At 42.6% G+C, this 22115-nt stretch overlaps 1 protein-coding gene across 4 annotated transcripts in view; it reads left to right on the top strand.

The window, feature by feature from the left end:
- Positions 1 to 22115, top strand: part of gpd2 (glycerol-3-phosphate dehydrogenase 2 (mitochondrial)) — a 166403-nt gene that overhangs the window by 36665 nt on the left and 107623 nt on the right. For all 4 annotated transcript variants that reach the window (XM_068035296.1, XM_068035298.1, XM_068035297.1 and 1 more), the window contains one exon: positions 290 to 395. In XM_068035296.1, the coding sequence (XP_067891397.1) occupies positions 297 to 395 (99 nt within the window). In that variant the 5' untranslated portion in view covers positions 290 to 296. The remainder of the gene's footprint in view (positions 1 to 289; positions 396 to 22115) is intronic.

Here is a 22115-nt window from a genome sequence, read left to right as displayed (position 1 = left end):
CTTGAGATAGCTATTTCCTTATGATGCAAGGCATTGACTTTTATAGACCCCAGTTATTAGCTGCATATATACAAAGACATTCAGCAGTAGCTTTTTATTACTTGATTTTCTATGTATGAAAGTTTGTTGACTTGTAACCTAATGCTATGTTGTAGTAATTTTCAATACCGACATATTCTATGTCTCATGATTTTTCTCTCCATGTATCTCAGTTGCAGTGACTTCTGTGAAATTTGCTAGTTTTCAAAAGGATTCTAGAGAAACTTAATTTTGTAATCTTGTATTACAGACAAAAAATGGCATTTCGAAAGATTGCTGGAGCAACGATTCTTCTTGGGGGTAGTACCCTGACAATTTTAGGTCTCTCCCAGATAGTAGACTACAGGTCGCATCGGGTAAGCTTTCCTTTATACCTTCTATAAATATGCAAAAGCTAAACTATCAGGCAGCTTTTCCTGCGTCTGATTCCATTGGGTATGAGGTGGGCTGTGCAAGACCTCTTAAATATCCATGCTTGGGCCTTGTTTCAGTACTTGGACGAGTGGCTTGCATGCGTTGAACAGCTTGCTGATTGCAAAGAGCCATAAAACTGGTGGCTGCAGCTAGGAGTCCAACCATTGCAGTTAAGTTAAGGGGGTCATGGGGTGCAGTCCTGGGCAGGGCTATGGAGGGTCAGTCTTCGTGTGCGTTAATTTTTGATGCATGTGTGTGCATATTCTCACATACACACAAATATATGTAACTTGTCTGTTGCTGAGCAATCTGTAGCAGTCTTTTTAAGAACTGTTGTTTAGGCTGCTCAACAAAAGTAACAACAGGCAGAGTGGGTGCAGCGCATGAAATTAATGGAGCGTAAAATGGGCATCCTACCTGCACCCGTTCCAGTTTCGCCAGGTGAGGTAGGTTAAAATTAGGGCTTAAGCCTCCATCTTTAGCTATTTATATATTTTTTATGGTGTACACGGTGTCTGTTTTCCTTCCTATTTGCAACAGTTTACACCTGTCTGTATTAAACTTGATTTGCTATTTAGAGAGAGTAGGCATAAATAGGTCATTTTCTGGTTGGCAAGATGTAACGAGTGGTGTGCCACAGGGATCTGGGCTCGGGCCTCAACTTTTTACAATTTATATAAATGACTTAGGTGAAGAGACCAAAGGTATGGTTGCTAAATTTGCTGATGACACAAAGATAAGTAGGAAAGTAACTTGTGAAGAGGACGTAAGGGAGCTACAAAGGGATATAGATAGGCTAAGTGAGTGGACAAAGACCTGGCAAATGGAGTATAATGTAGGAAAGTGTGAAATTATCCACTTTGGCAGGAAGAATAAAAAAGCAGCATATTATCTAAATGGTGAGAGATTGCAGAGCTCTGAGAGGCAGAGGGATCTGGGTATCCTGGTGCATGAATCACAAAAGGTTAGTATGCAGGTACAGCACGTAATTAGGAAAGCTAATAGAATGTTATCATTTATTGCAAGGGGAATTGAATACAAAAGTAGGGAGGTTATGCTTCAGCTATACAGGGCATTGGTGAGACCACATCTGGAGTACTGTGTACAGTATTGGTCTCTTCATTTGAGGAAGGACGTAAATGCATTGGAGGCAGTACAGAGAAGGTTTACTAAACTAATACCTGGAATGGGCGGGCTGTCTTATGAGGAAAGATTGGACAGGCTAGGTTTGTATCTGCTGGAACTTAGAAGAGTAAGAGGCGACTTGATTGAAACATATGAGATCCTGAGGGGTCTTGACAGGGTGGATGTGGAAAGGATGTTTCTCCTTGTGGGAGAATCTAGAACTAGGGGTCACTGTTTTAAAATAAGGGGTTGCCCATTTAAGACACAGATGAGGAGAAATTTTTTTATCCCAGAGGGTCGTTTGTCTTTGGAATTCTCTTCCTCAAAAGGCGGTGGAAGCAGAGTCTGTGAATATTTTTAAGGCAGAGGTAGATAGATTCTTGATAAGCAAGGAGGTGGAAGGTTATCGGGGGTAGGTGGAAATTTGGAGGAATCAGTTCAGCCATGAACTTATTGAATGCTGGAGCTGAGTCGAAGGGCTGAGTAGCTGCTCCTGCTCCTAATTCATATGTTTCTATGTATTTACATATCCTGGGCCACTCATCTGTTGCTAGATTGTATACTCTCAACAAGATATGATACAAGCCAAACTCTCTAGCCAAGCTTTTCATGTACCAGTGGATTATTCAAACTCCTGTTCCGTCTGGCCCACAAGGAAACAATAAAAGTTAAAAAGCCTTAGCTTCTTGACGCTCTTCTGAGCCTGCTGTTACCTGGCGCCAGCTCTCTCTGGGGAACCAGAACTGGTGGATCCTGATATCATGTGTTAAAGTTGTGTTGGAGTTCTATTTACATCATTGGACTCTAACTTTTTTGCATATTTGAGGCCCTCGTTTGCCTGTGGTGAGGCCTTACAGGTTGCCGGAAACACTCCAGTTAAACTGGTGGTTATGAATGCAGTGCCAACCAGGAGGGGAGGACGTTGCCTCGATTTAAACACTCAGCATGGCCTGGTTCTCAACAGATATCCAGGTTAAACTAAGCCATAAAGTCTCTGAAGATAGATGTGGTAAAATGAACTTCTTGAGTAAGAGTTTTCCCATAACCTTTTGGGTGGCAAATCTCTGGTGGTTCTGGCTTTAATTCTCCTTGCCTGAAGATCCAATGTTCTGTGTCACACACAGTCCTTCAAGTTGAGTTCAATGAATAACAGCTTATCTGCAGAAACGAGAAGGGCATTGGCCCACTAGTTTTTTTGGATGTAAGCAATTAATAGTGTAGCCAATTATCATCCACAAGTGGCTGACATGTTTGCAACACTTGTGAAATAGTGGCAACTATCATGGCTTTATGTGCTCTTTTGGTCCATGCTATCTTGTACCCGTTTGAGGATGGGATGGGAGAGCAAGTTTTCTGACGGTAAAGACATCTTAATTGTTTTGAATAATTGTTTGATGGGAATAAACAACTCAGCCACTGAAAAAATGGTTATCTTAGTACTTTGTTCCATTTATTGGTGTAGGTCAGAGTAGAGCACGGCTACTTGACCTGAAGCTGACGAGACCCGATGACCTGTGTCGGGTCAGGTCGCTCTTCTGGGTCCAGCATTTAGGCTCGGGTCGAACACACTCTATCACCACCTCCGGTACATGGCTGCAATCTTAATGTACTTTTTAAACAACCTTTCAAGTCCATTTACAGTTTTTGTTGCTTACCTGCACAAGCTTAAAAAGTGAAAAATGGAAGCTAGGTTAACTGAACATTCCGGTGGTTGGGTCAGGTCGAGTGCGGGAAAAGAATGAAAGGACTCGGGCCGGGTCGGGCTCTGGTGTGGTTCTTTCGGGCGCGGGTCTGGTTTCATTTGCAGACCCAAGCAGGCCTTTAGGTCAGAGATTGGAGTGGGAGAAATGGGTTTAGATTTGTGTGGCACTGGCATCGGTGCTAGGAAAAGAGGGAGCTGTTCAGTTAAAATGGGCTTCACTTGAACTGTGCTGGGACCAGTGTCCTGGCGAATTGATTAATTAGGCTGTAGTTAGGGCTTTAAATTATATAGTGGTGGGGAGGGGTTCAAATGAGGAGAAATTTAGAAGGTTAAGGAGAAAGGACAAGGCAATAATGCAGGGTAACGATATGAGTAATCGTAACCAGAGTGTAACAGGAAGGGACGGAGTGTACAAACATAAAGGTCAGAGTAAGGAAAAATAGTAAAAAGACAGAAGTAAAGTCTCTTTATCTGAATGCACACAGCATTTGTAAAAAGATAGACGAATTGATAGCATAAATAAAAATAAATGAATATGATCTGATAGCCAATACAGAGATGTGGTTACAAGGTGACCAAGACTTGGCAACTGAATATTCAGGGATACTTGACATTTCAGAAGGATAGGCAGAAAGGAAGAGGAGGTAGGATAGTACTGTTAATAAAGGATGAGATCAAAACAGTGGTGAGAAATGATCTTGGCTTGGAAGATCAAGATGTAGAATCAGTTTGGGTGGTTGGGTGGTTGCCCCTAGTATAGGTAGGTGGTAGGGAAATATAGGGACAGGTGGGGATGTGGTAGGAATATGGGATTAATGTAGGATTAGTATAAATGGGTGGTTGATGGTCGGCACAGACTCGGTGGGCCGAAGGGCCTGTTTCAGTGCCGTATCTCTAACCTAAACTAAACTAAACTAAACTAAACAAGAACAAAATGCACATGACACAGGGTTTGGCTTAACCGTAAATTTGTTTTATTGAACCCAATAATGTCCCTAATACGACACCTCTATGGTTAGTTGAAAAGAAATAAACAAACTGTCCTCAGTACAAAACTTCCTGCAATAACTTCAAACTGACACCCCCAATTCCCATCTGAACCTTTCAGTGATTTGAACACTGTTCCCAGTTACCCAAACACTTTCAAATTAAAAGCAAAAACACAATTTTTGTCCCAAGCCCTCAGACCAATATCACTACGATTTGGCTGAAACACTTACAAATACGGACAGAAGCACTACTGTTACGACCAGGTGAGCAATGTCTAGGAGTCTTTTGCTGTCTTTACCTGGTCTTATTGTAACAGGGTTTAATTTTAAACACACTGTGTTTTGAGCTCCCCTTTTTCTGAATCCTTGTTCACAACTTTCCAATTATAAGCCAAAGAAATCAATTCACACAGGCTTTCGTAGGTTTAAAGAGGAAACATGAAATTTTATTAAAATTTAAAACTTAAACTCTAATATGGTTCATGCCTACGGATAGATGATGTGCCCATGCTAGCATGCACACGTGATATAAACATGCAGAGAGGGACAGGAAAGATAAGTAGAACAGTTTGAGGCAATAGCTTGTTACTGTTTCTCGAGCTCACTGTAGCCCCTGATTGAAGATATGGTTTTGCGTTTCGTTTGGGCCCAGTAGTCTTCTTAAAAACCTTGTGTAGGAAACTATTCTCTCTGAGATTCACGTGTTTTCACAAGAGTCAGTTCCGTGGAAAGAGATGAAGGCAGACAGACAAGAGAGATGTTCTCAGTCCCAGGAGAGATCTTTACTCCGTGAGCACATGGCTTTGCTCTGTTCAAATCCCCTTGTTGGGAGTTCAAATTCAAAAAAAACTCCCAGGTTGTCCAGCAGGCTAGTCATGTGACTAACTCCTTATATGGAACAGTCTCTTCAAAATCCCTTGGAAGTTCAAATTCGTTGCAACAGCCATAGTCACGTGACTAAAACTGGTTTGAACACTTCTGTGATTTGGAGAAGCAACTGCTGGGTCCCCATTGTTTCAACATTGTCTGGTGCTATGCAAATGTCCTTCCAGTCAGGGCTTACAATTTTAAGTTTTTTGTTCATGTGGCAAAATAATGTGTGCGTCAGTCTTGGCACATGGGGGGATTTGCCTGACATTATGCTTTTGTCCGAAACCCTCAGACCAATATCACTACAATTTGGCTGAAATACTTAAAAATACGAGCAAAAACACTACGCTTTTGTCCCAAACCCTCAGACCAATATCACTACGATTTGGCTAAAATACCTAGAATCACCCACACTGCCGGTCTGTCCAGTGTTGATTGTAGGTCCTGAGTCAACCACTCTTGACCCTTCTTCCGACTGCAACCCCCACAGTTCAAGATTTGACTGAAAAATTTACAATAACGCACACAGCTGGTCGTTACCAATGTTGATTGTAGGCCTGGATCTAGAGATAACCAGTCCCCGTCCTTCTTCAGATAACGACTCACCAACATCTCAAACATACTTCCTGTTGTTCATGCTGTTCAGTGTCCAGCAGGTAACACCTTTTAGCTTATTCCATGCATAGTCCAGATAAATATGATCAGCTCATATTGGGTGTAACAATACAGTCCTTCCATGGAAGTAATAACTCAGACAAATCTAATCAGCTCATATCATTTAAACAATCCTCCTGCTGTTTTGAGGCAATACAGTAAAAAGCACCTGGCTACGAGGTTGATGAAAGTGTGAATGTCCCATCTCTCTCCTCAAGAGGAATCAATTATAGTTACAATGGCCAGATTCCAGTACCATTGTCTATGATGGTGGCTTTATTATCATATCGATGGCCTGTCCCTTGTATATTATGCAGGGCAATCAGTCTCTTAAGTGCACTATTGACAGGTAATGGCTTTTCTTTGGTATCATTGTTCCATGATAGCACTCAGTCAATGTCTGAATCCTTTTTGATGAGCCACTGTCTTTTACACAATGCCCAAATTAACCCCTTGCTGCCCAGCCCTGTGCTGCTGGCTGCAGATTGGCTTTTGTATTTTATAGTCCAAACATGAGGTCAAAACATGTCTGTGGTCCTGGATTTTAATATTCCATAAATTTCTCAGTAGGAGGGGAATCCGATCCTACGTCCTCCTTGCCGTGATTTCAGATCTCTCTGGACCTATCTGTTTTCATGTTCAGGTCAATCTCTGGGATGCCCGATTATGGTGCTGGCCTAGAGCCGGAGAGCTGCATCGGGATGTTCGTTCAACCCCCAAAGTTAATGAGGCTCAGCTCTTGACATGGACAGGACTTCCTGCTGGTCAGCATGCTGTGTCTGTCGGCTGCCAGATAGCTAAAATCCACCTCAAATGGATTACCCAAATAGACCGTGTATAAGCTTTTCATTATTTTAAAAACCTCAATCAAATCTTCTCAAAGTCGAAGATTCATGGCATGCTTATCGTGGTAACTAAGGGCCTTTAAAGTAGGTATGCTACCCCACTCCCATGTCCTCTCCAAACCCCTCCCTCCCAAGATCTCCCCTCCCCTTCAGTCGCCATGCATGCCATCCCCATCCCACCACATTTCCATATTGACCCTGACCTCCCCCACCACCCCACAAGAAGCAGTTCCTCAGCTGACATTTTGAAAATTATTTAATTAAAATTCAGTAGGATTGGTTATTCCTGAGCTAAACACAAGACACTGTTGACTCACAAAATAGAACAGAATATGAGCTTCACTCCTTAATGGGGTTGGTGGGGGCAGGCGCAAGTTAGTGGGGGGTTGGAGGGGGGGAACCTGCCCAGATCAGTCCCTCTGCACTGCTGACTGCAGCCAGTGGGGGGCTGTTGACCAAGCTGTAAATTGATGCTGAGGTGATTCTAGGTAATGCTTGCACATAGTCATCTCCCAGCAACCCTATGTTAACGCCACTGGAGGGAGGTGAGGGGTAGAGGCGTATCCTGCTGCTTCTTGCTGATTTGTGCCGCAGTTCTTTTTAAAAAAAAAAGCTGACCTTCATAACAGTCAGGGACAATCTGCACCGATTTTCTTTTTCACTCACTCACCCTTACTGACTCACTCTCACACACACAATCCATTTTTGCATGGCTACAGCAACACACAAATTATCAGCAGTCACATGTGTGTCATGCGCTGCAGTCCTCTGCGCACCCCATGTGCCTCCGTGAGCACTGCCCACCAAATCAACCCACAGAACAATATGAACCAGAGCAACATTTTTCACCTCCTGTCAGTTTTGTACCTGTGGGATGACAGTTGGTTAATATTTTAAAACATTATTGAAACATTTGGGTATGGACTGTACCCAGGCACTGCTCACCAAATAAACCCATGAATTGACGCACCCCTTATACTGACTAATCAAAAAAAGTCTGGACAGAAAAAACTATTATTATCACCATTATTATAGATTATGTTTTTATTACATGACTTTATTAGATGTTTATCAGTGCTTTGGGGATTGAATTCCAATGCTTAATTTTTCAGTGAAGACTGCAACTGCAAAGTGGCTTTGATTTATCTTTGGCCTTTTTCTTTCTATGTATGATATATATCTGTTCCTTTACTTGTGTATTTAATGTTTATTCTGTACCTTATTTGTACTTATCCACGGGGCCTCCCTGATTGGTGGCTGGAATTTCCTGCAGAAACCTCAGAGAAATTGTGTAAACAGTCTTTACACCATTTCTCCGGGGCTTCCATGCATTTTCCACCGCAGTTAAGGTGAAGGTTTGGGGGAACCCTGGCAGAAATTCAACTCTGGTAGAGTTTTGTGTGATTTAAGGAGGAAGAGCCATAGAGGTTAGCAGCACTAGGTGTATGATCCTGAGCTTTGGTTGCACTAGGGCATGGATTGGCCTCTTTTTTTTACCTGAAGAGCCTTTCATAAAAAATGTACCCCGATTGGGAGTCGCAAGACGAAAAAGAATTCAAGAATGGAGTGAAGGCATAAATATACCATAAGAGGAAAATATTGATTATTGAGAATCTAGGGAACATTATGCACTTATTTGAGGCTGTAAAAAGTGATTTGCTTTAACTTCTCTCTGACACTGCGAGTACTGCTGAATTTGATGTTATGTCAGTCTTGTATATAGGCCAGGCAAAAATGCAATTTCTACATTTTAGGAATAGGTAAAAACTGTTTTCGTGCCTGCTGTTACCTAGATCTTAAATTTGCCTTCGGCTTTATTGAATTTTTCTTGGAGAATCATAACGGCACATTTTCTTTCGCTTCTAGGTGGATATTTTCAGGCGAAGGTTTTGAGCTTTGCGAATAATTGTTGGGCACAATTTGTCTTTTTTTGTTAACGTGAACATTTCGCCCCATATCAGGCATATGCGAGTCCTATTTGGCTTGGTAGCAAAACAAAAACTAGTCATCTCTAACTAAAGCCACTATTTTCGTCATTAATGATTATCTGTTTTAGTTTTTTTATTCTTTCATGGGATGTGGGCATCGCCGTCAGGCCAGCATTTGTTGCCCATCCCTAATTGCCCTTTTACTGAGTGGCTTGCTAGGCCATTTCAGAGGGGAGTTAAGAGTCAGCCACATATAGGCCAGACCAGATAAGGACAGCAGATTTCCTTCCCTAAAGGACATTAGTAAACTGATGGGTTTTTACAACAATCGATGACGATTTCATGGCACCATTACTGAGCTTTCAATTCCAGATTTTTATTGATAATTGAATTTAAATTCCACCAGCTGGCATGGTGGGATTTGAACCCATGTCCCCAGGGCATCAGCCTGGGCATCGGGATTACTCGTCTAGTGACATTACTGCTACACCACTGTCTTCCCCATTGCCATTTAATGCTTTTGCTTTCTGTGATTGAATTCATTTTTTTTCTAAATATGATGCTTATAACCCCTTTTTCCCTTCCTGCAAATCTTTTTGTAACCAAATGTTCTCAAATCAGAGGTATATGCACATTAAAACATGTATGTTCTTTCTATTTGCATCTTGTGATGTCGATTTGTTAAGGCTGTTCAAGTGCCATATCACTTTTGAAGCCGAACATCGTAGGAACTAAATTTTTGATTAAGCAACTGAATAACTCAATAAGGAAATTGTGTTGCAGTCTACTTCTTTGATTTGTCATTTTCTTGACTTAATTGTTTTAGGCTCTTTTCATGCTAATACAATCCAACTGTAAAAGGTTGAGAGCTGCAAATGAGATGTTAAAGAGCCGCAGATTGCTGACCCCTGTGCCAGGGGGATGGCTAGGCACTGGGCTGGTTGGGAGTCCTGGAGTTTGTCAGTATGGAAGTGAGGTGCCTTCAGTTTGGTACCACTATGAAGAGGAAACCTGAGGTACATTAGAACTGGGGAATGGAATGTGAGGTTTTGTTTGTGCATTCCTGGGCTCTGTCAGCAGTGAGAGTGGAAGAAAGACAAAGATCTGACAGCGACTGATTTGTAAGTTTTAAATAGAACCCTGCAAGCATTGCTTCAGGTTTTTTGTTTAGTTTCTGTAAAAATGTTCTCTTTGATAAATATCACAGCTGCATAAATAAAGATACAAGGGCCAGTATTCCTCAGGGGTACTGCTGGTCTTCCACTGTAACTGTGGTGAGAAGGTAGTGGACATCTTACAGAAATGGGGGTAACCCAGTTTCCTTTTTGCCTTGTATGGGGTAGGACCTCTGTCCAGGGAAGTGCTCTTGATATTTTTCCCTGCTCCCTGCGGAAGCCCTAATATTTAAAAAAGGAAATCACCCTCACCCCCGAAAATACAAGGTGCCGATGAGACAGTGACCAGAACTGGTGGGGGTGGGAGGGGGAAGTGTTATGTGGGTAGACAGTGACCAAGAGTGGGCCACTGGAATTTCAGGCTTCTATGGTAAGTGGGTGTCAGAAATCCAAAGTGGCACCTGTGCCTGCCTATCTCCCGGTAATGAGGTGTCCTGGTAAACTCTGGCAGGTATGAAATAAAAACAGAAAGTGCTGGAAATACTCAGCAGGTCAGACAGCAACTGTGGAAAGAGAAGCAGAATTAACATTTCAGGTCTGTGACCTTTTATCAGAACTGGCAAAGGTTAGAAAAGAATTAGGTTTTAACCAAGTGAAAGGTGGGGGGTGGTGGTTTTGTGGGGAAGAGAACAAAAGGGAAGGCGTGTGATAGGGCAGAGGGCAGGAGAGATTAAGTAACAAAGGTGTCATGGAACAAAGGCAAAAAAGTTAATGCTAGTGATGAAAGACAAAGCATTAGCCCAGAGAGAGTGTTAATGGCAGACTGATGAGCAACTCTGTCCAAAAGCTCATGAAAAACAGGCACATGGTTAAAAAATAAAACAAAATAAAATGAGAAATATATAAAAAAAGGCCAATCATGCTCTGAAATTGTTAAACTCAATGTTGAGTCCGCAAGACTGTAGAGTGCCTAATTGAAACGACCTTGCGTTGATGTTCACTGCAGCAGGCCAAGGACAGATATGTGGACATGAGAGCAGGGAGGTATCTTGAAATGGCAAGCAACCGGAAGCTCAGGGTCATGCTTTCAGACTGAGCGGAGGTGTTCTTCAAAGCAGTCACCCAATCTACATTTGGTCTCCCCAGTGTAGAGGTGACCGCAGTGTGAGCAGTGAATACAGTATATTAAATTGAAGGAAGTTCTAGAAAATTGCTGCTTGACCTTGAAGGTGTGTTTGGGGCGTTGGATGGTGAGGAGAGAGGAGGTAAAAAGGCAGGTATTTGACATGAACTTCCATTTTTATGCTATTATTCTCACTGTAAAACCTTTGAAAAACTTGTTGAATGAGGTGTAACTGGGTTTTTAATGGTGTACTGAGTCATAATTAATGCTAAACAGTCTCTGGCTGTGGAAAACTAATTTCATATTGTGGAATGCCAAATTCCTCCATTCCATAATTTTTTTAATTTCTTGAAAGTTGACAATATTTTATCTACCTTCATCCTATGTGTCTGTCCCAATCTTTAGTTTGCTGTCTGTAAAATTATTTTAAAAAATTAATGATTAAAAACCTGCTTGTTACTTCTTGGTTTTCTTTCTGAGAGAATTTTTCGATGTGATTGACTCCTTAGACTGATAGCAATCCCCTATAGTTGGCGGCAAAGTGAAATTAACGTTGGGAAAGGTGCAATCCATGCCACAGAGATCACTGGATCCTTGTAGGCAGCTTTCTTTGACGTCGGCAGCAAGGGCTGTCACTTTGCTGCTGGCCACAAAATCTGAGCCGTCGATTCCACTCAGTGGGCTGAATTTTATGAGCCCTCTAGGGGCAGGCAGAGTGACCGGGGAGGGGGTTGTGGGGGCATAAAATTGCCAGGAAAGGTGGTGGGCACCCGAGCCCACCACCTTCCCAACGTCATTGAATTTAGTCCAGGGTGGGGAAGGTCGAGGACGGCCTTTCCACGCAGAAGCTAATTGGGGCCCTTAAGTACAAACATAGGAATTTACGAATTAGGAGCAGGAGTAGGTCACTCGGCCCCATCAAGCCTGCTCCGCAATTCAATAAGATCATGGCTGATCTGATTGTAACCTCAACTCCACATTCCCGCCTACCCCCAATAACCTTTCACCCCTTGCTTATCAAGTAGCTATCTGCCTCAGCCTTAAAAATATTCAAAGACTCTGTTTCCACTGCCTTTTGAGGAAGAGAATTCCAAAGACTCATAACCCTCTGAGAGAAAAAAAATTTCTCCTCATCTCTGTTTTCAATGGGCGACTCCTTATTTTTAAACAGTGACCCCCTAATTCTAGATTCTCCTAAAAGAGGAAACATCCTATGCACACCCACCCTATCAAGACCCCTCAGGATCTTGTATGTTTCAATCAAGTCTCCTCCAGCGGATACAGGCCTAGCCTGCCCAACCTTTCCTCATAAGACAACCTTCCCATTCCAGGTGTTAGTCTAGCATTTACATCCTTCCTTAAATAAGGCGACCAATACCCCCAGATGTGGTCTCGCCAATGCCCTATATAACTGAAGCATAGCCTCCCTACTTTTGTATTCAAATCCCCTCCTGCAAATTGGAAGGTAGCAAATGTCACCCCACTATTTAAGAAGGGAGGGAGAAAACAGGGAATTACAGACCTGTTAGCCTTACATCAGTTGTTGGGAAAATGCTAGAATCTATTCTAAAGGATGCGATAAATGGACGCATGGACGCTTGGATTATAATGATCTGATCGGGCATAGTCAACATTGATTTATGAATGGTGTCAGGCAAACACCACCTGCCAAGACTGAGGCACACATTATTTTGTCACATTAAAATGTAAAAAATTGCAATCTTGGACTGGAAGGACATTTGCATAATACAAGACAACGTGGAAACAAAGGGAGCCAGTCCCTGTTTCTCCAATACACAGAAGTGGTAAAACCAGTGCTAGTCACATGTCTAGCTGGTTGGAGCTTTTGGATTTGAACTTCCAACAATGGATGTTGAAGAGACTGTTCCATATAAGGCGCTAGTCACACAACTGACCTGCTGAGCACCCTGGAGCTTTTTGTATTTTAAACTCCCAACAAAGGGATCAAGAGAACGTAGTGTGCTCATGCACTGAGAACATCTCCTCTCCTGCCTATCTGTCTGCCTGCTCATCTCTCAGGGAATTGAAACCATTGAAGACCCGTAAACTCAGAGAGAAAAGGTTTCCTATACGAACAAGGTTTAAGACTAATACTGGGCCCCAACGAAACACAAGATCATCAATCAAGGACTACGGCAAGCTCAAGAAACAGTAACAAGAGATTGCCTCAAACTGTTCTACTTATCTATTCTTCTGCTCTTTTCTGTCCCTATTTTGCATGTTTTTATCGCGTGTGCATGCTAGCGTGAGCACGTCGTATATCTGTAGGCATGAACCGTATTCGAGTTCAAGTTTAAGGTTTAATAAATTTCCTCCTTCTGCTTTAGACCAAAGAAAGCCTGTTTGTGCTCATTTATTTGCCTTATAATTGGCAAGTTGTGAACAAGGATTCACAAAGGGGGAGCTCAAAACACAGCCTGTTTAAAAATAAAACCCTGTTACAATAAGACCAGGTGAAGACAGCAAGAGACCCCTAGACACATTTCCCATTGGTACAACCAGGTGAGCATTCATGTTTGACGAAACTGTTGGAGTTTTTTGAGGATGTTACTAACAGAATTGATAAAGGGGAGTCGGTGGACGTGGTATACTTGTATTTTCAAAAGGCCTTTGATATGTCTCCCACAGAAGGTTGGTTAGCAAAATTTAAAGCACATGAGATAGGAGGTAATATACTGGTATGGATTAAAGACTGGCTAACAGGCAGAAAGCAGAAAGTAGGAATAAACGGGTCACTCTTGCGTTGGTAGGCTGTGACTAGTGGAGTACCGCAGGGATCAGTGCTTGGGCCCCAGCTGTTCACAATATATATCAATGATTTGGATGTGGGGACCAAATGTAGTATTTCAAAGTTCACGGATGGTTGCTAAATTTGCTGATGACACAAAGATAGGTAGGAAAATAAGTTGTGAAGAGGACATAAGGTGGCTGCAAAGGGATATAGATAGGTTAAGTGAGTGGGCAAAGATCTGACAAATAGAGTATAACGTGGAAAAATGGGAAATTGTCTATTCTGGCAGGAAGAATAAAAAAGCAGCATATTATCTAAATGGTGAGAGATTGACACAAAATTAGGTGGAAATGTGTGTTGTGAGACAGATGACAGATGCAAAGTGGCTTCAAGGGGATTTGGACAGACTTAGTGAGTGGGCAAGAACATGGCAAATGGAATATAATGTGGAAAAATGTGAGGAATAGATGTGCAGAGTATTTCTTAAATGGTAAGAGATTAGAAAGTGTAAATGTACAATGGGACCTGGGTGTCCTTGTCAATAAATCAATGAAAGCTAACATGCAGATGCAGCAAGCAATTAAGAAATCTAATGGTATGTTAGCCTTTATTGCAAGAGGATTTGAGTGCAAGAGTAGTGAAGTCTTGCTTCAATTGTATAGAACCTTGGTTAGAACACACCTGAAGTACTGTGAGCAATCTTGGTCTCTTTACCTTAGGAAGGATATTATTGCCACAGAGGGAGTGCAGCGAAGGTTCACCAGACTTGTTCCCAGGATGACGGGACTGTCCTGTGAAGAGAGATTGGGGAAACTGGGCCTGTATTCTCTAGAGTTTTGAAGAATGAGATGTGATCTCATTGAAACCTACAAAATACTTAAAAGGATAGACAGGGTGGACGCAGCTGAGATGTTTCCCCTGGTTGGGGGGTCTAGTACCAGGGGACACGATTTCAAAATAAGAGGGGAAGCCAATCAGGACCGAGATGAAGAGAAATTTCTTTACTCAGAGGGTTGTGAATCTTTGGAATTCTCTACCCCAGAGGGCTATGGAAGCTCAGTCATTGAGTATGTTTAAAGTAGATATTGACAGATTTCTAAATACCAGTGACATAAAGGGATGTGAGGATAGTGTGGTAAAAAGGTATTGAAGTGGATGATCAGCCATGATCTTATTGAGTGGCGGGGCAAGCTCGATGGACTGAATGGCCTACTCGTGCTCCTATGTTCTTATGTTCCCTCACACTAAATGATAACATTCTATTAGCTTTCCTAATTACTTGCTGTACCTGCATACTAACCTTTGTGATTCATGCACTAAGACACCCAGATCTCTCTGCATCTCAGAGCTCTGCAATCTCTCACCATTTAGATTATATGCTGCTTTTTTATTCTTCCTGCCAAAATAGACAATTTCATATTTTTCAACATTATACTCCATTTTCCAGATCTTTGCCCACTCATTTAACCTATTTATATCCCTTTGAAGCCTCCTTATGCCCTCTTCACAACTTACTTTCCTACCTATCTTTGTGTCATCAGCAAGTTTAGCAACCATACCTTCGGTCCCTTCATCCAAGTCACTTATTGAGGCCCCAGCACAGATCCCTGTGGCACACCTCTTGTTACATTTTGCCAACCAGAAAATTACCCATTTATGCCTATTCTCTGTTTCATGTTAGCTAACCAATCTTCTATCCATGCCAATATGTTACCCCCTACACCATGAACATTTTTTTCCACAGTAACCTTTGATGAGACACCTTATCAAATGCCTTCTGGAAATCTAAGTACAGTACATGCACTGGGTCCCCTTTATCCACAGCACATGTTCCTCCTTCAAAGAATAAATTGGGTAAACATGATTTTCCTTTCATAAAGCTATGTTGACACTGCCTGATTACCTTGAATTTTTCTAAGTGCCCTGCTATAATGTCTTTATAGCTTCTAACATTTTCTCTGGCCTGTAGTTTCCTGCTTTCTGTTTCCCTCCCTTTTTGAATAAAGGAGTTACATTGGCTATTTTCCAATCTAATAGAAACTTCCCTGAATCTAGGGAATTTTGGGAAATTAAAACCAAGGCATCAGCTATCTCACTAGCCACTTCTTTTAGGACCCGGGACTTGTCAGCCAGCAGCTCCAACAATTTGCTCAGTACCACTTCCCTGGTGATTGTAATTTCCTTGAGTTCCTCCCTCCCTTCCATTTCCTGATTTACAGCTATTTCTGGGATGTTACTTGTATCTTCTATTGAGAAGGCTGATGCAAAATACCTGTTCAATTCATCTGCCATCGCCTTATTTTCACTTATTAATTCCCCAGACTCATTTTCTGTAGGACCACTGCTCACTTTGTTAACTCTGTTTTTTAATTATCTATAGAAACTCTTCCTGTCCGTTTTTATATTTCTAGCTAGCTTTCTCTCATACTCTAATTTGTGGCCAATTAATGGGCATTTAAGTGTCTCTTTCCACCGCCGCTGGCATTTTACAGGCGGGTAATGGGGGAGGTGCGGGTGCCTCTGCCACATGCAGAGGCCACCTAGTAAAATCAGGTGGCCTCTTTGTGAGCTGGTGGGGAGGGATGGCCCTCTTCTATGGGCAGTCTGTGGCCCACGGTGGACTCCCAGTGGCAAAGGACGCCCTTGTGCCACTACCCAACCTCCTGCACTCAACCACCATCCCCCCTGCCCCCAGCCCCCGCCCTCGCTGGGGCCTGCCTGACTGGCCCCAGCGAGCCCGCCTCCACTTACCTGCAGCCTGGGGCTCCGTGACGTCTTTTGGTCTGGTGACTGCTGCAGTTCTAGCAGTGGCTACTGCTCTGGCGGCACTGCTGGGACTGCTGAGCTGTTGGCCCTGTGATTGGCTGTTGCAGGTGGGATCCACATCCTTAAAGGAACGGGGACACTGGTACTGGGCAGTTAATTGCCTGTGTGCTGTGCAGTGCAGCCGGGGGTCCGCCAAACGGCCAAGGCGGGGTGCCCCTCATCTTTCTGGCCCGGTTTTGGGACTGCCACTGGCTGCATGAAATCCAGCCCACAATTTGTCTCTGCCTTTCTGGAACCCCAAGTAATCATATGACTAATAACATTGTGTGTTTATCTTCAATTGTCCAAATTCATAAAATGAGCAATTTTTTCATCAGTTGGTCAGTGGGTGGGAAGCAGAGCACTTGCAACCAGTCTCTTTTATTTTAAAATGCTCAGTCTTCCTTTCAGAAATTACTCTACAAAGAAATTACTTAACTGAAATAAGGGGCTGAAAATATTTTTGGGATTAAAAAGCTGAGAGCAACACAACGGTTTATGATATAGTTAGGTTAATATATTTAAAAAGATTAGTCTCACATTACAACAGCAACGTATCTATGTAGCACCTATAAAGTAATGAAACATCGTAAAATCTTTCACAGGACCATTATAAAACAACATATGACGCTGAGCCACATGAGCTATTAGGTCAGATGACCAAAAGCTTGGTCAAACGGGAAGGTTTTAAGAAATGTCTTAAAGGAGGAAAGTGAGGCAGAGATGTAGGGAGGGGGAGTCCAGTGCTGAGTGCATGGCCACCAATGGTGGAGCGACTAAAATCGGGGATGCTCAAGAGGCCAGAATTAGATGAGTGCAGGTAGCTTGGAGGGTTGTGGGGCTGGCGGAAATTGCAGAGATGGGCGGGAAAGGCCATGGAAGGATTTGAAAACAAGGTTGCAAATTTTAAAATCAAGACATTGCTTGACTGGGAGCCAATGTAGGTCAGTGAGCACAGGGATGATGGGTAAATGGGATTTGGTGTGAGTTAGGACACGGGCAGCAGAGTTTTGGATGACCAAGTTTACGAGGTTGGAACGCAAGCATTAAGTGAGTATTTGGCACTCAACAGCAGGTAATTAGAATTTGACTCGCTTACAGCAGCTGTACAAACTAATCATAACAAACTGATTAAATGTAAATAGTGAGACAGTCTCTATCTCTGCCTCTCTTTTTCTCTCCTCTCAGCATAATGAGCTTTCTGCATAAAACAATTAAGTTATAAGCTTTTATTTAAAAGTTTAGTTAGAAACCTGCTCAAAATCATCATCCGGTTTGTGTTCAAGGTATTTTTAGAAGCACTGAAATACTGCCGAGCACACGTTTAATTACTAAATACTACTGCGTTTGATAAGGTTCCCCATGGCAGGCTGATGGAGAAAGTGAAGTCGCATGGGATCCAGGGTGTACTAGCTAGATGGATAAAGAACTGGCTGGGCAACAGGAGACAGAGAGTAGCAGTGGAAGGGAGTTTCTCAAAATGGAGACGTGTGACCAGTGGTGTTCCACAGGGATCCATGCTGGGACCACTGTTGTTTGTGATATACATAAATGATTTGGAGGAAAGTATAGGTGGTCTGATTAGCAAGTTTGCAGACGACACTAAGATTGGTGGAGTAGCAGATAGTGAAGGGGACTGTCAGAGAATGCAGCAGAATATAGATAGATTGGAGAGTTGGGCAGAGAAATGGCAGATGGAGTTCAATCAGGGTAAATGCGAGGTGATGCATTTTGGAAGATCCAATTCAAGAGTGAACTATACAGTAAATGGACAAGTCCTGGGGAAAATTGATGTACAGAGAGATTTGGGTGTTCATGTCCATTGTTCCCTGAAGGTGGCAACGCAGGTAAATAGAGTGGTCAAGAAGGCATACGGCATGCTTTCCTTCATCGGACGGGGTATTGAGTACAAGAGTTGGCAGGTCATGTTACAGTTGTATAAGACTTTGGTTCGGCCACATTTGGAATACTGCGTGCAGTTCTGGTCGCCACATTACCAAAAGGATGTGGATGCTTTGGAGAGGGTGCAGAGGAGGTTCACCAGGATGTTGCCTGGTATGGAGGGCGCTAGCTATGAAGAGATGTTGAGTAGATTAGGATTATTTTCATGAGAAAGGCGGAGGTTGAGGGGGGACCTGATTGAGGTGTACAAAATCATGAGAGGTATAGACAGGGTGGATAGCAAGAAGCTTTTTCCCAGAGTGGGGGATTCAAATACTAGGGGTCACGAGTTCAAAGTGAGAGGGGAAAAGTTTAGGGGGGATATGCGTGGAAAGTTCTTTACGCAGAGGGTGGTGGGTGCCTGGAACGCGTTGCCAGCGGAGGTGGTAGATGCGAACACGATAGCGTCTTTTAAGATGTATCCAGACAGATACATGAATGGGCAGGAAGCAAAGAGATATAGACCCTTAGAAAATAGGCGACATGTTTAGGTAGAGGATTTGGATCGGCGCAGGCTTGGAGGGCCGAAGGGCCTGTTCCTGTGCTGTAATTTTCTTTGTTCTTTGTTCTTTGTACTGCCTGGTTTTAACATCAGTATATAACACGGCCATTGCAGATTATTTCTGACATCTGGTATTATGGCTGCAATGCTGTGCAGGCCCTTCTCTCTCCTAGGTTTGTATTGTTTTTAGCATGTTTCTATGGTATGTGGAGGATGTAGAATAAAGAAGCAAGATAAATTTCTTAACTGTTAGAATCTTCCATTCTTAAATGTTTTGCACGCCACCAATCCCACAAGCTTGGCAGTGGAATTTATTTTTGGGAGGTTGATGGTAAGCACTGGCTCAGATCCTGGGGGTTTTACATTTGTAACATTAGGATGACATCTTGTGTGTACTCAGTAATAGGTTCCAGGGAACCTATCAAACAAGGCAGTACCCCTACGGTGTGCAGAGGATGCACATCATTCAAAGATTACCTACTTGGTAGAGTTGTCATTCTACCATGTTATTCCTTTATAACATACAAGTAAAATATGCATTTTTGAACCCACATATTCAAACAAAGTATTACTGGTTGAATTTCATGTACTGATAAAACAGTATTTAAAAGATGCTTTTGCATTTCAAGTACAATTTTGTGGAAAAAATCTCATTTCTAAGAATATTAAAATGGGTAAAAGGATTTTCTAATACTTTCTTCTGTGGCCAGAATATAAATAGCCTGGGGATATTGCATCTTTAACAGCACATTTTTTAAATGAAATGAGAAATGTTGACCTTTCGGTATGCTTGGACATGGTCCAAAAATACTAGTCTTAATTGTAATCTAGAAAGGGCTTTCTTATTATGAGAACATGGCACAGAGGTTAACATTATTTTCCAAGTTGCACTCTTCCTGACTTGACAATGTCAAACTGTTCAGTTTCTGAGACTAAAACCACATTTAGCACCGATACCCAAAATGAAACTGCTACAGTCTACTCCCAGTACTGGAATTTGGAAGATCCATGTATATATTTCAAGGCCACAGGTGTACATAACATGTCTCTATTACTAAGAACACCAAGATAAAATTATATTAATATGAAAAACATGTGGCTCCTGCCATGATACTTCACACAGTGACCAGATGATCCATACATACCAGGGAAGCATCAGATACAATCCTCTGTCACTGCTGACATAGCTGACTTCAGCTGAGGTAATGATAGGGGTACCATACTAAGATTAGTCTCTGAGACAAGAATATTGACTGAGGTTCCTGCACTTGATTACTATCCAGTGACTTCAGCTGGAAATGTGCTCAGATGGAAGTGAGGCAAGGACGAATTTGAGCTTGCCTGTGATGCTCCCCGCAGATTAATAACCTGCTAACACTCAACTGGATGTGAAGAATAGATGTTTAGGTGAGGTACTGGAGCAACAATCAATTGGTACACTTGGAACCATACCCCATCAACGAGTCTGCTAGATCCTTGGTGAGGAAGAAGGCAGAGAAGAAATTTAATGGGAAAAGGAGGAGGAAGAAAAATACATAAGTTGAGAGAGACATTTCTGCTCCTTGGTAGTGCGTATTTTGCCTCAGCTGAGATCAGTTATGCCAGCATGGACTGAGGAACACATCAGATGCTTTCCTGGTCTGTATGGATGTCTTACTTGCTGTGTCAAGATTTACATTACCAGTTTTGCTCTAGAGTTCAATTTGTACATTTTTGCTTTCCTTACTTTACAAAATCTCTCCAATTAAAATAAGAATTTGAACAATTGTGATGTTTCTTACAAAAAGTCAGAATTGGCTGAGCTGACCATGGTCAGAGAAATTCGGCCTTGGAGCAATGGGACCATTATGGCACAGGAGGCATTTGGTCCATTTGAGTCCATGCCGGCTCTCTGTAGAGTAATCCAGTCGGTCCCATTCTCTCGTTCTTTCTCCATAGCCCTGAAAGTTTATTTCCCTCAACTGCCCATCCAACTTCCATATGAAATCATTCATCATCTCCACTTCCATCCCCCCTTGTAAGTTCCCTTCTGCAAAAAAGATTATGAATGCTGAACAATTGAGTCTTATTCTCTTACATCTGCTGCTAATTTGTATGTGCGTAAAAAGATGCCACTGCCTAAAAATATGCCATTGCCGTGACCATTTATTACGCTCTGTAAGCTAGTATAAACTGGACGGTTTCATAAACCAGCAAGAACAGATGGATTCATCAGATTAGCTCAGCGGCCAATAATAATGTAAACAAGGTATCTGACACAAATGTGTTGGTGAATTGAGTTGAAATATACTGCTTTGCTTTGCTATCCTACTTCTTATTGTTCTTCTCGTGAATTCATGCTAGAACAATAGTAAGAATTTTACTTTCACACTACTCAGGTTATTTTAATTTGCGATGGAATTAAAAAAAAAAATCCTTTTGTTAACTTGAAATTTAAGGGGAATTGTAATCCTTCTCCCCCCTATCGGGCAAAGGTTGTGGGAGGGGTGTTTCAGTTAAAGTGGACCTGGGAAGTTATCCACTGTATAGCCTGGCTACCCGACCTGAACCCGACTAGATCCGACTACGTGTTGGCTTCGGGAAGGGTTGATATTCCAGCATTCGGGCTCAGGTCGGGTTGCTGGACAGTGCCGCTTCCGGGAACTCACGCGATCAGGCTTACCCATGATTGCTCACAACGCCATCTGCAGGAATAGCCTGCTGCTGGAACGGATGAGCGATATTCGTGTCGGTTCGGTTCGGGTTGGGTCGGGCGCGGAGAAAAATTAAAGGACTCGGGGCCCGGGTCGGGTTCGGGTTGGTTGTGGTCGCGTCGGGCCCGGGTCGGGTTTCAATTTTATACCGGAGCAGGCCTTTAATCCACTTGCTTCCCAAAATATTCTGGACCATCCCCTCTAGTTCCCAGTCAAAATTTCATGTCTGGGCAGCAAATTCCTTCTGCCTTCCAGGCCCTTTTGGTTGTAAAGTTGCCCAACTGTATGCCCGTGAAGTCTGGCTGTTAAAATTGGCCGCCTACTATGTCGGTTTCCCACCTGGAAATTGAAATTCATCCATTTAGTAAATTTGTTAAAGTAACTAGTCATGTGCCTTGGACAAAGGAATTATACTTTCAGCCATGAATGTAGTCAAATGCATGACTAGAGCAAAAACGGTAAAGTATTCACCAGGCATGAGTAGACAATTAAGTGAAGCATGAAGAAAATGTTTCTTGGAGCTTAAAAGATTCCTAGAGCAGTATTTTAGGTTTTGGGTCAGGACCTTGATGTTGGGGTCAAATGGGGGTCACAAATCCGCACTGTGTGGGGGAACAG

The sequence above is a fragment of the Heterodontus francisci genome, chromosome 7, assembly GCF_036365525.1.
Source record: "Heterodontus francisci isolate sHetFra1 chromosome 7, sHetFra1.hap1, whole genome shotgun sequence".
Taxonomy (NCBI): Eukaryota; Metazoa; Chordata; class Chondrichthyes; order Heterodontiformes; family Heterodontidae; genus Heterodontus; species Heterodontus francisci.
The sequence above is the reverse complement of the archived record's forward strand: the minus strand, read 5'-3'. Positions and strand labels throughout refer to the sequence as shown.